The sequence below is a fragment of the Lithobates pipiens genome, unplaced genomic scaffold (assembly GCF_037356315.1).
Source record: "Lithobates pipiens isolate NorthernLeopardFrog02 unplaced genomic scaffold, aLitPip1_a1.2 Scaffold_16, whole genome shotgun sequence".
In the NCBI taxonomy this organism is placed as follows: domain Eukaryota; kingdom Metazoa; phylum Chordata; class Amphibia; order Anura; family Ranidae; genus Lithobates; species Lithobates pipiens.
The window spans coordinates 627,039,081-627,055,383 of record NW_027507748.1 but is presented as its reverse complement, the minus strand read 5'-3'; the positions used below and the strand labels follow the sequence as shown (position 1 = coordinate 627,055,383).

At 40.4% G+C, this 16,303-nt stretch overlaps 1 protein-coding gene and 1 long non-coding RNA gene across 4 annotated transcripts in view; one reads left to right on the top strand and one right to left on the bottom strand.

Annotated features, from left to right (window-relative positions):
* The window catches only part of DCLK1 (doublecortin like kinase 1), a 551,424-nt gene that overhangs the window by 385,044 nt on the left and 150,077 nt on the right, over positions 1-16,303 (top strand). For all 3 annotated transcript variants that reach the window (XM_077484138.1, XM_077484139.1, XM_077484140.1), the window contains 2 exons: positions 4,686-4,794; positions 15,938-15,995. In XM_077484138.1, the coding sequence (XP_077340264.1) occupies positions 4,686-4,794; positions 15,938-15,995 (167 nt within the window). The remainder of the gene's footprint in view (positions 1-4,685; positions 4,795-15,937; positions 15,996-16,303) is intronic.
* The window catches only part of LOC143983958 (uncharacterized), a 141,534-nt gene continuing 129,319 nt past the window's right edge, over positions 4,089-16,303 (bottom strand). The window contains exon 5 of the long non-coding RNA XR_013274695.1: positions 4,089-4,201. This is a non-coding gene — a long non-coding RNA (uncharacterized LOC143983958). The remainder of the gene's footprint in view (positions 4,202-16,303) is intronic.

The following is a 16,303-nucleotide window of genomic DNA, read 5'->3' as shown; positions in this document are numbered from 1 at the left end:
AGCTCACACATCCCCAAAACATCAGCGATCCACCTTCATTCCTTTCATCATAGGCCTTGTTGACTCCTCTCCAAATGTAGTGTTTATGATTGTGGCCAAAAAGCTAAATTTTGATCTCATCACTCCAAATGACTTTGTGGCAGAAGGTTTGAGGCTTGTCTCTGTGCTGTTTGGTGTATTGTAAGATTGTAAGATGTGGGATACTTTGTGGCATTTGCATAGTAATGGCTTTCTTCTGGCGACTCGAGCATGCAGCCCATTTTTCCTCCTTATTGTGCACCCTGAAACAGCCACACCACATGTTTTCAGAGAGTTCTGTATTTCACCTGAGGTTATTGGTGGGTTTTTCTTTGCATCCTGAACAGTTTTCCAGGCAGTTGTGGCTGAAACTTTAGTTGGTCTACATGACAGTGGTTTGGTTTCAACAGAACCCCTCATTTTCTACTTCTTGATTTGAGTTTGAACACTGCTGATTGGCATTCTTAATTCCTTGGATATCTTTTTATATCCTGTTTTATACAGTTCAACTACCTTTTCCCACAGATACTTTGACAATTCTTTTGCTTTCCCCATGACTCAGAATCCAGAAACGTCAGTCAATGAAAGATGCAAGGGTCTGTCAGGAGTCCAGAAACTCATTGGCCTTTTATACACACACACACACTAATTACAAGCAAACAAATCACAGGTGAGGATGGTTACTTTTAATAGCCCTTCAAATCCCTTTGTGTCAACTTGTGTGCATGTTATCAGGCCAAAATCACCAGGGTATGTAAAGTTTTGATCAGGGTCATTTGGATAGTTTCTGTTGCCATTATGATTGAAAAAGAGTAAACACAGCCAAACACAAGCCATGAGTGAAAGAAATGCTTTTGTATTATCATTCATAGTCTGTAAAAAATGGCCAAGAAATCATAAATTCTGCCAGAGAATGTAAACTTATGAAGCTCAGTTTCAGGGTCTTGGCAATTTTCTTATTGCCTAGGCCAGTGATGGCGGACCTTGGCACCCCAGATGTTTTGGAACTACATTTCCCATGATGCTCAACTACACTGAAGAGTGCATGAGCATCATGGGAAATGTAGTTCCAAAACATCTGGAGTGCCAAGGTTCGCCATCACTGGCCTAGGCCATCTTGACCAGTATGAGAGAGTGAGAGTGATAACACCAAATTTAACACACATGAGACCTTGTAACACTAAGGAGTCACATGACACTGGGGAGGGAAAGTAGCTAATTGGGCCCAATTTGGATATTTTTACTTAGGGGATATTTGTACTCACTTTTGTTGCCAGCGGTTTAGAAATGAATGGCCTGGCTGTGTGTTGTGTTATTTCAAGGGGACAGCAAATTTATACTGTTATACAAGCTGTATACTCACTACTTTACATTGTATAAAAGTGTAATTTGTTCAGTGTTGTCACATGAAAAGATATAATAAAATATTTACAAAAATGTGAGGGGTGTACTCACTTTTGTGAGCTACTGTGTGCGTGTATATGTATATATATATATATATATATATATATATATATATATATATATATATATATATATATATACATACATACATACATATATATATATATTTTTTTTCTTAATTATAAACGTATGCACTTAAAAACAGCAATGTTTCTTTATTGTAAAGATGTATATTTATGAAGGTAAGGGCCAAAGGCATTACAAGTTTTATAGAATATAATGATTTGATATAAAGGAACATTTTTTTGCCATAGTTTCACTTCAGCAGTGCATGCAGTCTTTTTGGAAATATGGTAAGTATATCTCTATGATATCTCTATGATACCCTTGCTTGGGCAATGTGCTTAGCATTTCCACTTGCTACAAATACAATAATCACATCCTCTGGTATTTTTTTTTTTTTTTTAAACTAGAGTCTTTTCTCCCCCTAGTGGCAAAATAGGATATATGTCTGCTTCAGTCTTCACTGTTCTGTATAAGAAAAGCTCCAATGTATGATGATCCAGAGTCATTTGTACTACTTTAATGAGTGGGAAAGGCCCTACTAATAGTTTTGCTTTGAAACAAATACTGCATATTACAATGTAGACTGAACATGTGGCAATATTGAATATATGTGTCTAGAAGAGTAAAAACACTATATGTAGTTCAATCTCAGGGCTGTTGCAAATTAGGTGTTGTGAAGATTATTCTTGACTCATCAGATGGAGGATGATCTGATTTTTATTTATTTTTTAATAATAAAACAAAATGTTCTTGTGGTAACATATAAATATGAAAAATTATATATGATTACTTTATATTTACCTATTATCAGCCAGCAGGTGGAGCTCTAGGAGCTCTAGGCTTTATTTCCCATGCTAACCTTGACTGTTTTGCTGAAAAAAATAAATAAATCAAAAACCTGCTTACAAAGCCAAATAGGTAAAGCTCTGATAATACACACAGCTTGCTCAGAGAAATGCTCAGAGAAATGGTCTACACCACTCATTTTCTCTCTCTATTTTATGTACATACTTTAATTAGGGAGACACAGTGGGGTTGATTTACCAAAGGCAAATAGACCATGCACTTGGCAAAGTGCAGTTGCTCCAGAGCTTAGTAAATGAGGTAAGGCTTCACTTTGCAAAGAGTACCCAATTACATGCTAGGAAAATTTTAAAACTGCATTTTTGCTTGCACATGATTGGATGATGGAATTCAACAGAGCTTCTGCTAATTTACTAAGCAGTGGAGCAGCTGCACTTGCAGAGGGCAACAGTACTTTGCAAAGTGCAGTCTTGTATCTTTCTTTAGTATATCAACCCCAGTCTGAGAGCATACAGTGCCTGCTCTGCCTTTCATTTAAAAAAAAAAAGCTGCATTGTTCAGTATTAACATTGCTATAGGTGCCCCCTATATTAAATGTTTAATTTTTTTTTACATTTTTTCCTTAAAGCATATTTAAACCGAAAAATAAAAGTGTGATACATTGCAGCTTGCCAGTCCTTAGCTGTGGTGGTATTATTAGTTTCAGTTTTTTTTCACCCTATTGTTAACCAGGTGATCCAGCCATTAAGACACTTGCTGTCTTATGGTGGCTTCTTTATCCATGAAGGGACAACTGAGACACGCTTGGACAACAGCACTGCTTAAAGAGGGTAGTGTCAGATAAACTAGTAGGTTTAGATGGACTTTACATAAGTGACTAACAAATTAATGTCTAGCTCCAGTTAATACTTTTAAGCAATTACAGAAACAGTTTCTCCTTTAGGAATAAATAAAAGCTGACCATTTTAAGGGCCCCTGTCAGTGGTAAATAGTTTATCTCAACCCTCTAACTGCCACTTTTTCTGGACAGCTTGGTCTGTTAAAGGAAGCTAGAAAATGATAGACTTTTTGGGCAGATCACCTGGTCAAAATAAAGAAAAACATACATATAAGAAAACAAAATGAATGCAGCCACCACATTTAAGGATTGGTAGGCTGCAATATACCTGTATATATATTAGATGTTTGCTTTTGGGTTTAGATACATTTTAAGATAAAGTGACAGTACTCATTTTCTTACATGTCATTGAAGAAGAACATCCTTTTTAATATGCATGCTGACAGCCCCACATAAGTGAAAACAACAACAGATCTAAAACTCAAAGCGGTATAGTAGGGAATGCAGACTGTCCCTGTACCAATATTTTTTCAGCATGCTTTCCTTTTATGGTTTTAAAAAAGAAAATATGATAAAATAAATCAATTACACATGTTTTTTAATATACAGGTACACCTATCTGAAAGCAGAGCTTTAATGGACTACTGTATTAACACTGTTGTAATCCGATACAATGGTGTTTTAATATGCTTAATTAGGTTTGTTAATATTTACCTGCAGACCTAGCGTCCCAGCAAAGGTCACAGGATCTGGGACAATCCCTAACATTTCCAGGGGTGCCTACAATGATGACCTGTTATTTACAAGATTTCCTCTATAGAGAAAACTGGTGCTGCAATTGCTCATTCCTGGCATGTTTATAATTTGTCCCAACCCCTGTAATTTTTGTTGGAAAAAAAGATCATAGTGTAAATGTAGAGAAAAATCTTAATTAGGCATATGAAATAAAAAGAAGGCATTTGCTATATTTTTTCATAGGGGTACTTTATTGTATACTGGCAAATTACATTATTACAGTTGTAACTAATTGTCTTCTTTACAGGGCCAATCAGTCTTAAAGTGGTTGTAACCCTGAAAAAAAAAAGAAAAAAAAAGAAGAGATATATAGCACAGATTAAAATGAAGTCTGCAAATACCGTATATTTAATCTCTTCTGGTCTGTCACAGCGGTCACGTGACCCCCCCCCCCCCGCCTGAGGTCAGAGGGGGATTTCTACCCCTCCCTCTGTAGCCTGTAGATCAGAGGACTAGAGTATCCGGAGATCACGTGACCGGCCATAAAAGATCAAAGATAAGGTATTTACAGGCATTGTTTAAAAAAAAAAAAAAAAAAAAACAATTACACAGTGTAGGAGTGTAGGAGAGATTAATAGAACAGAGGAGTTGGCTATAATTGTTCTTTACCTTTACAACCACTTTAAGGTACTACTGAGTTTATTTTAATAAGTATCTTAACATATGTCATTGATAATGCTAATAGCTGTAAACATAAGTCAAGTTACTGAAATAAATTGATTTACAAGTAGTAGACACCCTTCTCACATTTATATTACAGACTTTTTGGATGAAGGGTTTCAAGTACCAGTGTCTATAGCAGAAAGATACAAAGTCGGAAGGACCATAGGAGATGGAAACTTTGCCATTGTTAAAGAATGTGTAGAAAGGTAAGTTAAAGTAATTGATTGTTCTTCCAAATTTTATGTAGAACCATGGACACTGGGATCAACTACAAGAATGTACAAGCTATACAGCTACTGATGGGTCCAGGATGTTCCTCTTGAGGCCGCACTTGAAACTGTGACATCCCCTTCCCCCAGGCTTGGTGGAAATCCTCACCCATTACTAAACCCTTTTTTTCCCTTAGGCCCCTTTCACACGGGGCGGATCAGTAAAGATCCGCCCCGTGATGATCCGCTCGCTCAGCGGGGATCGCTCCGTTGTCCCCGCTGAGCCAGCTGCGGACAGGGCGGTCTCCGCACACTGTGCAGGGACCGCCCTGTCAGCTCTCCGCTCTCCTCTATGGGGATCGGACGAGCACGGACCGTGTGTCCGTGTTCATCCGATCCGCTCTGCAGACGGACAGAAAAATAGGATTTTCCTCCGTCTGCAGAATCGGACATTTGCGGAGGCGGACAATAGCGGGTGTCTGCGGATGCTCATCCGCAGACACCCGCTATCCCATAGGGATGAATGGATGTCCGTATTTCATCCGCAAACGGATGGATGAAATACGGACACATCATCCGCATGTGTGAAAGGGGCCTAAAGATATTTGATAGTTGCTCTAGTTGTTTTAGGGAAATACATGATAATACTCAATGACAATTCCTGATTTTTTGATAAGTGTCATTTTAGTCAGGAGTGGCTGTACATTGCAATTCCCAGCTGCCATTGCCAGTAATTGCTGGTAATCACGACTGGAAAGAAAAGGGGATGGCGGCAACAGGGGGAGAGGAACTGAATGTGGAAGATTTGTCCTAGATTTTTTTAGGGCATATATACTACATTTAAAATATGCTACAGGCCAGAAATAATCAAGTCAACCATTGTTGAGTAGGGGCACACTACACTACAAAATTATGTAAGCACTACATGTGCTTAAAGTGTATCTATAGGCACATTACTTTTCATTTTGGATAGAGAAGGGAATGGTTATAAGCTATGTCAGATTTTTACTGTTGTCTGTGTACATGCTGGGTAAACTGCCCTCTCTATTCATCTTCGTGACCATTGTCGTAAGGAAAAGACATGATGGGAAATCCAAAATATTACAGTTGTTTCCAGACTAGGGCATGAGAAGAAATTTTCCAATGGGGACACTTGTTCTGGTGATAACTGCCTAAAATTGGCCTTCCAATCTCTTTGTAGAGATTTTCTCTCATTCCTTGTTGTGTCCCTGTGACAGTAAGTGAAAGGAAACCTCTCCAGAGAGCAATATAGACCTGACAGGAGTTCTTACCATTCTGTGATTAAAAAAAAGATTAAGATTTTATTTTTAGCTTTTTCTGGTAACCTGCTAGGGACCCACTGGAGGGTAGCCTTGTCTGTTGAGAGAGCAGCCTAACCTGATCCAGTGAGGTCTCTAAATGTCTTTTTTCCTCTCACTACCTATATCAGCTAAGAATAAAGTTCTGCCACCTCTCTGTTTTTTTTTCTTCCTCATGCTTGAGTGTCCCAACAGCCTCCTGCTCAGATATATTTGCAAATAGATGTGTCTGTTCTGACCAATAGAAAGGTGTGCAGTGCTTCCAGCTGGAGGGTTGCATGTATTTAGGATTATCCCATGTGCCCTAAATACTATTTAGATAAAATAAGCTTTGCATGTTACCTCTGGATGGCTGCTTTAGTTTCTCAAAACTTCAAAAGAGATGTATCCTGCCAGGTCAATATATCCCATACATTACTAGGGAGTGGGAGCCATCCACAAAAGCCTGAATCCAAAAACCACAATAAAATTGGACCTCGGCTTAACCTACTCCACTTCTTATCTTTTTATGTGATAAAGAAGTTATATTATCTGAAACTTTCCAAAGATTATAGAATAACTCCTGACAGATGCTGTTACAAAATCTTTATTCATATTCATTTTTAAAAAACATATAACAAACAACTGTTAAAAGCTTTTCTCATCATGTGCCTCAAAGTACAAGTATTCTCTATACGCGAGGTCTTAAAAAAGTTTCCACACTTTTTTTAATAGCGTAACCCTCATATTATCAAAAGTGCAAAATAATGCAGACCATGTGTGTGTGTGTATATATATATATATATATATATATATATATATATATATATATATATATATATATGTGTGTGTGTGTGTTTGTTCAGGCTAACCCTCGTTAAATAAGGGCAAACTTAGCCCTTGTACACACGGTCGGACATTCCGATGGACAATGTCCGATAGGACCGCGTTGTCGGATAATCCGACAGTGTGTGGGCTCCATCGGACTGTTTCCGTCATAGTATCCAACGGACCAAGTTTTCCAGCTGGGCTATAAAATTTTCCGACAACATGATCCGATCGGACTTTGTCCGATCATGTGTAGAGAATTCCGATCGGACAAAGTGCCACACATGCTCAGATCAAATTCCTAGAGCAAAGCTGTTGGCTACTGGCCTGAAGTAGTCCCGTCCTAACGAAATAATGTAATCACGTTAAGTACGATCGGATTTTCTGACAACTTTGTCCGACTGTGTGTATGCAACAGTTTTGCACAAAATCCGTCGGATTTGGTTGTCAGAATGTCCGACCGTGTGTACAAGGGCTAGCAAATGGAAGTGGATAGGCTTTTGAGGAATTAACTATACAAATTATCAAGATGATTACTCACTGCAGGTGAAAATGGTGTAAGGCATTGGATGCACATTGTGATAATCCACTGCGGCCCAGAGGAGGAGTGTGTGCCAAGGGACCTTAATAGTGCTCCACTCAGTGATATTTAAATAGCGCCCCACTTCACAAACCCTTCACACCTCAGAGAGGAAAAAGTCCCACCGCTCCAGGAGCACACATACAGAATGTGAACTGTTCTCTTGGCCCGGAAGCCACAGGTGCTGGCAATTGCCGACAGCAACAGATGAAAATAGACTCTGGACTGCCGCACTCTTCAGAAGAACCACCTTTCCTTATTGGAAGATCACATCAAAAACTCAGCAAACACAGCAGACAAAGAAAAGGCTGACTTTTCGCACTAGAAGGTGTGCTTAATCATAGCCTATGATTAAGCACTACTGCTAGTGCGAAACATCAGCTTTTTCTTTGTCTGCTGTGTTTGCTGAGTTTTTGATGTGATCTTCCAATAAGGAAAGGTGGTTCTTCTGAAGAGTGCGGCAGTCCAGAGTCTATTTTCGTCTGCCCCTTCACACCTCAGATATAAACAGCCACACAAGAAAGGGAGTGACCTCAGGGTTCCAGACTAGCATTTAGTTTCATGTGAATAACTTTAATCTAAATATCAGCTGTGTACTATTAATATGTTTATAGGAACTTCTGATGTCTGCTACTGTAACTTTATTGAAATACACTTAACAAGGCAGGGAAATGCCCGATATTCCCAAAGGCCCATCTGTAAACCCTGGAGGAGCCTGTGTGGGTGCTAAGGAATCTAAAAAAAAAACAGTGCCGGGAGCTGTATAGATTTAAATAGGTTCATCACAGTCTGTTCAGGAATATATACCATTTTATCAAAGCTTCAAGATTGCCACAGAAACAAAACACTGAGCAGCATCGTTCCCCCAGGAAAAAGAGTAACAAATATGAACTGAAATGAACTTTAAATTTCACGGGAGGGGAGACAATGCAGATGCAAAGGTTCAATATTTCATGCCATAAATAAACACAACGCCATATGGAAAAGTGGCTTCATTATTACCCTGGCAGTTGCTTTATATGGTATGAGGGATATAAAATAAGCACCTCTTACTAAAAAAATTGTTAAACTCTGTGCATTTTAATTCCTGGATTTGACTACATGCACAGACTTCTGGCTGGTATTTATCCTCAGAAGCAGGGGTATTTAATTAAAATTCAAGGTCTGGTCAGTAAAATTTTATTGCAGATCTCATCTTTGTGCTATGACTCAGATCCCAGTATATATGTAGTCATTTTATGTCTATCGAAAAATAAGTACTGTACAAATTCCATAGCATTTCAATGATATTCATTGTCAATTCTCAGTGTGCCACTTACATCGGGTGTACCAATCAGGGTGCTCCGTTACTTCAGGTGTCTTCATCAGCATGCCCCCTTACATAAGTTGTCCCCATGAGTGTGCCCTTTACTTCAGGTGTTCCCATGACAATGACCTATTACATCAGGTGTCCGAATCATAGTGCCCCCTTACATCAGGTGTTTCCATCTGAGTTCCCCCTTAAATCAGGTGTTCCCATCAGATGCCTACACTAGTATAATGTTACTTAGCATGGGAATCTGCGGAGGATGAATGAAAAATAACAGAATTTTAGGTGAAAGACCTAATTAGCTGTGCATCAAATATACAGCAAACCTACTTTTTCAACTGTTAGGCCGCGTACACACGCGGGGACTGTTCGCCCAACTTTGTCCGCTGAACAGTGTTTCGGCGGACAGTCCGCCCGTGTGTGGGCTTTCAGCGGACAGTTTCAGCGAACAGTCTGCTGAACAAAGTTTTTCGGAAATTCCGAAAAACTGTCCGCTGAAACTTGGTTTCAGTGAACAGTCCCCTCGTGTGTAGGCTTGTTCGTCAAACTAAGTTCCGCGCATGCTCAGAAAGGATTTACACGCCGAAAGTTGTAATGCAGTGTATAGGACGTCGTATTTTCCGTCCCGTCGTACGTGCCGTTCACGTCATCACGCACGGTTTCAGCAAACTGTTCGTTCGTCGTGTGTGGGCAAGTCCGTCCATGCTAATTTTGAGCGGACTGTTCGCTGAAACTGTTTGACGGACAAAGTTGAGCAAACAGTCCCCGCGTGTGTACGCGGCCTTACTCTAGATATGACTGCACAGTGGGATTAGTTTACTTTTGATACAAACATAGCAGATGTGCCTTTAAGCTCACCGATCCACTAACTAAATCCATAAAAACTGTTAGTTATGCTTAAATGCACTTGTACTTCTTTTTCAACTGCTGATCCTGCCAGTGACACACCTCCTGTCCTAGGATGATAATATTCAGTGATTCTACTGCATCTGTGGAGAAGCAGTGTTGACCTAGCATTGGAAGTATGATACGACTACAGAACACCTCCCCCTCTACTTCCCTTCATAGCATAGGGAAGGTATCTTGTAGTTCACAGAGGAGAAATACTACCTGATTTCTGTCAGGCATTATTTTGCACTTGTTGAACATGTTTACTTTAGAACTAAAAGCAAAACATTTTTTTTCTTTTTTGGATAGAGTAAGGGAGGGTTATAACCCCTGTCAGTTTTTCTTTCTTTCTTTTTTTTTTTTTTTTTTTGCACCATCTGTGTGCCATTGGTGAGATTTCCATTTACTTACTATAATAACCATCCCATAATCACAACAGGAAATGAGAGGAAAACCCTCCAAAGTGAGGAAATTCCTGGTTGTCACCAGGGTCAACAAAACTAGTTCTCCCTCTATTATTATTCTGGTGACAACTCAAAATGTAGGTTTTTCTGTCACTTTCACTATAATGGTAAACAGGAAATATAGAGAGGATTAATCTACCGGGGCACAGACAGCAATAAAGACCAAAGCAGTTCTTCTAATCCTTCTCCATTCTATCCTGAACTAATAAAAAACGTTTTGCTTTCAGTTATACTTTAACATGTTTTCAATTATATATTTAACAGACCAAAAGGGAGCAAATAAGTGAAGAGAAGTTTTGAGGGTTTGCGTATACTTTAACTGCTTGCCGCCCACCCACCGCCAAATGATGGAGGAGCAGTGCGGCTCTCGTTCTGGGTTGGTATCATATGACTTCGCCCCAGAACAGCCGCTCTCGCATGCCTGTGACCTTGATCTCTGTAAAGAACCATGTGAACGGCTGTGTCCAATCACAGCTGGTCGCATGTAAATGCAGAAGTGCAGGTAAATGGCTCTCATCGCCTCACACTAAAAGAGTGTGTGGCGAGGAGAGCCAATCAGTGGCATCTCCTCGCATTGGACACCCAGACAGGTAATCAGGGCACGGATCACGGATAAAGCCCCCCAGTGCCACCAATCAGTGCCCATCAGTGACACCAATCAGTGCCCATCCGTGACACTAAACAGTGCCTATTAGTAATACCAGTCAGTGTTGCCTTTCAGTGCTCATCCGTTCCTGCTCATCAGTGCTGCCCATTAATGGGCATCAGTGCCTCCCATCAGTGCCGCCCATCAGTGCCGCCTATCCATGCTACCTATTAGTGCCCACCAGTGCTGCCCATCTGTGTCCATCAGTCCCGCCCATCAGTTCTACCTATCCGTACCCATCAGTGGCCATCAGTGCTACCTATCAGTGCCCACCAGTGCCCACCAGTGCCGCCCATCAGTGCTGCCTATCAATGCTCATCAGTGCCCATAAGTGTGGCATATTAGTGCCTCCTCATCAGTGCCCATAAGTGCCGCCTCATCAGTGTGCATACGTGCCACCCCATCAGTGCAGCCTATCAGTACAGCCTCATCAGCGCACATCAGCGGAGAAGAAAAATTATTTATTTACAAAATCTACTGACAGAAACTAAGAAAAACTTATAATTTTTTTCAAAACTGGAAGTCTTTTTTTTTTTTGTACAAAATAAAAAACCCAGCAATGATTACCACCAAAAGAAAGCTCTATTTGTGTGAAGTATATGATTAAAAATTCATTAGGGTACAGTGTTGCATGACCGTGCAATTGTCATTCAAAGTGCCACAGCGCTGAAAGCTGAAAAATGGCCTGGGCAGGAAGGGGGTGAAAGTGCCCTGTATTGAAGTGGTTAAGCTTATGCCATTTAAATACATGGAATGATTCTTTTCGAAAGCGTATATCTACATGGGATGTAAACGCACATGTAATGCATCAGTTATTATTATTATTTTTAATTGTGAGCTTCAAAAATGAACTTAAACTTTCATATATTGAAATGATTTACTTGTACAAATTTAAATAATCATTATTTTTATTATATATAAAGTATTTAAAAAAAAACACATGATTAAAAGCGCAAAAGAGTAGGCCATAATAAATAATTTGGACATCCAAGAATATTATAAATTATATGTTTGAAAAAAGAAGAATAAGATGCTCTTTGTTATACTTTGGATCAGTTTGGGGGTAGAGTTAAATTTTTGTTAGTAATTATTAATAGTGCCTAGGCTGTAGTGCATTAATGAGTCATAAAAATAATAATGTGCAGACAGGAGTGATAGATGTTCAAGCCCGAACATATCCCTTTATTGTGGGGGCTGTTTTGTAGGATGATTAATAAAAACAATTAGGAGCAGCTGGGCGGTACAGCTCATCTCTGAAATATGGATTGGAATTAGAGGTACATCAATTCTGGGAGCAGCTGGAAGAGATCTGTAAGAGTCCAAGAATATTATAGAAAATGAAAGCTATACTTAAGGGTTCAAAAATGTTCGATCATTTGTAATAATTTATTGTAACACAATGAACAATGTCTACCAATGTTTGTGTACCATTGACCTCCTTTATGTATTGACCAGTGTTAAAGTGGTTGTAAACCCTTACAAACCACTTTGACCTACAGGTAAGCCTAGATTAAGGCTTACCTGTAGGTCCAAGAAATATCTCCTAAACCTATATGGTTTAGGAGATATTTGCCCGAAAACAGGCACCGCTGTCTACGGCGCATGCGCCGTAGACAGCGGTGCGCATGCGCACTGAGTGCGGCATTCTCAACGACGGAGCTGCCGCGCGCGTCGGCTCCCGTGCGCATGCGCGGGAGTGACGTCATCGCAGCTTCGCCGAATGACAGCGGCAGAGCTGCGAGACCCCATCAAGAACATGGATGCGGCGGACTACAGGGGACAGCGGCGACTTCGCTGGCTCCTGTGTCAGGTAAGTGACACATAATGGACTACTATGCGATGCATAGTAGTCCATTATGCTTTGCCTTTGCAGGAAATGAAAGAGGAAGTAAACTCATCAGGGTTTTACTTCCTCTTTAAGGTGCTGCTTATCTAAATCTTAATAGGATACCGAAATGTGAATAGTATTTGAACCCCTTGGTGTAGATTTCGGTAAGAGGACCCCACTGTTTTCCTGCCGCTGTTCCCTTTCAGATAGAGGCTAAAAGGCTAACTTTTTGTAAAAAATAAATAAAAATAAATGCACATCTTTTTGCACGTAAATATTGTTTTTACTTTGCAGCCTGTAAAGCATTGAAACCCACAGTTAGCAGATCACGTGTGCAATGCCAGGATCTTCCTGCAGACTCTCAGTACGCTGTCTGCCCATACCTCCCATACGGGGATACAGTTGCTGAAGTCCAGGAAGAATCAATGAACTATGAGAGGGCTCACTAGTGTCCTCACAGTTCATTAAGAACTAAAAGCCATCTGCCACAATGGAAGACAGTAGTTGTAGTTCATTCATTCACAGGAAACTGAATGAGTGGTGCGGACATGTGGGCAGAGTCCCGCATGGCCGTGCTGTTTTTAAATTGTGACATCGGGTTCCAGGATAAGAACCTCTGCCCGCTGTCAGAATGAGGATTCAGGGTGGTGTGCGCTGGTGCTTTTTGGTTACATGTTACACCCTAAATATGGGTGTAATATGTTGCCAAATGTGACCTTTCTATGTATGGATTACATGGGTTGTTACCAACATGTGGTGAACATTTCATGTCAATAGCACCTTTAGAAATATATTTACCTAGACTAATGGTGACATGTTCAATACTTATTTTACCAGTTGTATATTAACGTGACAAGACGCATTAACTGTACAAGTTTTACCTTTGTACTATAAATGTTCTATGTGATCCCAGTTGGTGACATGACAGATGAATGCCGTTTACCATTGTTGTCACACTATTAGTTTTTGGACGTGATTGCAGAACGGGTTATGCCACAATTAGAGTAAGTTCTGCCCAACCCAGTCTTTCAGCAGGATGGCACTCCACCTCATTTCCACCTAGATGTTCATCGATACCCTACCAGAACATTGAATCGGCAATGCAGGAAAGAACAAATAACTAATGTCGCTCTGGCCTCTGTGATCTTGCGACTTCTTTCTGTGGGGGTACACCAAGTGCATGGTCACCAACCCCCCCCCCCCCCCCCCCATGTCACAGGACCTATAGGACCTCCTGAGAAGCATCACAGAATCACATAAGCAATTAAGTCAATATCCGAGGACATGCTGGCACAAGTCTAGACAGAACTGGAGTACCATCTCGACATTTGTTATGTTACCAATGGGGCTCACATCGAACATGTTTAGTGCAGAGGTAAAACGTAGACAATTATTGTGTCTTTTCCTGTTAATACAGTTGTGTTTATTGTGTTATGAATAAATCAGCTTTACTTTTGAATGACACTATGGGGGAGATTTACTAAAACTGGTGCACACAGAATCTGGTGCAGCTGTGCATAGTAACTAATCAGCGTCTAACATCAGCTTGTCCAATTAAGCTTTGAGAAGAAAACTTAGAAGCTGATTGGTTACTATACACAACTGCACCAGATTCTGTGTTCACCAGTCTTAGTAAACCTCTCTCTCCCCCCCCCCCTCTCTCTCTCTCTCTCTCTCTCTCTCTCTCTCTCTCTCTCTCTCTCTATATATATATATATATTTTTTTTTTTTCTAAAGTATTGGGATGCCTGTCTACATGCACATGGACATTAAGGGCATCCTAGTCTTAGTTCGCAGGGTTCAGTATTGAGTTGGCCCACCCTTTGCAGCTGTAACAGCTTCAACTCTTCTGAGAAGGCTGTCCATAAGGTTTAGGAGTGTGTTTATAGGAATGTTTGACCATTCTTCCAGAAGAGCATTTGTCAGGTCGGCACTGATGTGGACGACAAGGCCTGGCTCGCAGTCTCCACTCTAATTCATCCAAAAGATATTCTATCAAGTTACGGTCAGGACTCTCAGGACCGCAGGCCAATCAAGTTCCTCCACCCCAAACTCTCTCATCCATATCTTTATGGATCTTGCTTTGTGCACTGGTTCAAATTATTTGTTGGAGGGAGGGTTATGCTGTGGGGTTATGTTTTAGGGGTTGGGCTTGGCCTCTTAGTTGCAGTGAAGGGAACTCTTAAGGCGTCTGCATACCAAGACATTTTGGACAATTCCCTGCTCCCAAATTTGTGGGAACAGTTTGGGATTGGCCCCTTCCTGTTCCAACATGACTGCGCACCAGTGCCCAAAGCAAGGTCAATAAAGAAATGGATGAGCACGTTTGGAGTGGAGGAACTTGACTGGCCTGCACAGAGTCCTGACCCCAACCCGATAGAACACCTTTGGGATGAATTAGAGCGGAGACTGTAAGTCGGGCCTTCTCATCCACTGCTTTAGCAAATTGGATCATGCTCTGCTGGGGTGTCTTTTTTTCAACCTGACTAACTATGTAACTATGTAAGTGCCTGACCTCACATATGCGCTTCTTGAAGAATGGTCAAACATTCCCATAGACAAACTCCCTACGGCTACGCCATCCCTGTCTTATAATGTGACATACAGAAGAAGTCTGTGTATTTTGTACTCATATGACTGATGTTAGCATACTTCGAGCATGCTTAAATGTATTTATTTATCCAGTTCAAGTACAGTGATGATATGTAGTGCAGGATGTGTAGCAACTAGTCCATGACAACCAGTTATTTTTCAGTTGAGTAAAATCACATCAATCTATCTTGCAACTCCTTTCTGGCCTTGACACCAGCAACCCCAACCATATGTAACCCTAGCCCTACACACACCACCACTTTCAATTTTTTCAGTATTATTACCACACCACATACTGTTACTGTTTCCCTTTATGCTCATCCAGTGCAAATCCACATCATTCTAATGTCATCTCTCTCCTTAGCTCTGAACCCTAACAAATGCCCAATCTTTTCCTACTGGACTGATGACTTTCCACTCAGACTGAAGATCATCTGCTCCTCCTAGACTTCCCCAAAGTGATGAGGACCCAATAAAACCCAGACAAATACACAACCCCAACCACGCATGACTTTCCTCCTACTGATCAGCACAATGACACAATACATTTATTCAAGACATCAAGATATATACAATCTGTAATTTCAACATCCATGCACAATATTTTATTTGCACACATTTCTAGCATTTAACAATGATTTACCTAGGTTATTTTATGTAAATTCTGATATTCACTTCTAATTATATGTTACTTGTCTTCAAACTAGGTCAACTGGCAGAGAATATGCACTGAAAATCATCAACAAAAGCAAATGTCGAGGAAAAGTAAGTTTTTTTCCTCTTAATAGCAAAATCAAAGCTTTGCTAAACTTAACAAAGGCAATGTATTTCTATCCTAGATGTGGTCACTTACAGCATTGTTTTGTGATTTCTGCAGTCCTAACCCTATGTAAGCTCTGCTATGGATGGTGTTGGAACTTACACAGCACTAATGACATGTCTTCCTGCTCACATGACAGTGTTAGTGCTTGGTGATTGGCTGCTATACTCACACACTTTATTATGATGGGAAAGTTGGGTATAAGTGGGTTGATTTAGGACTTTAATGATTTAGGGTTCTCCCATATCATCCC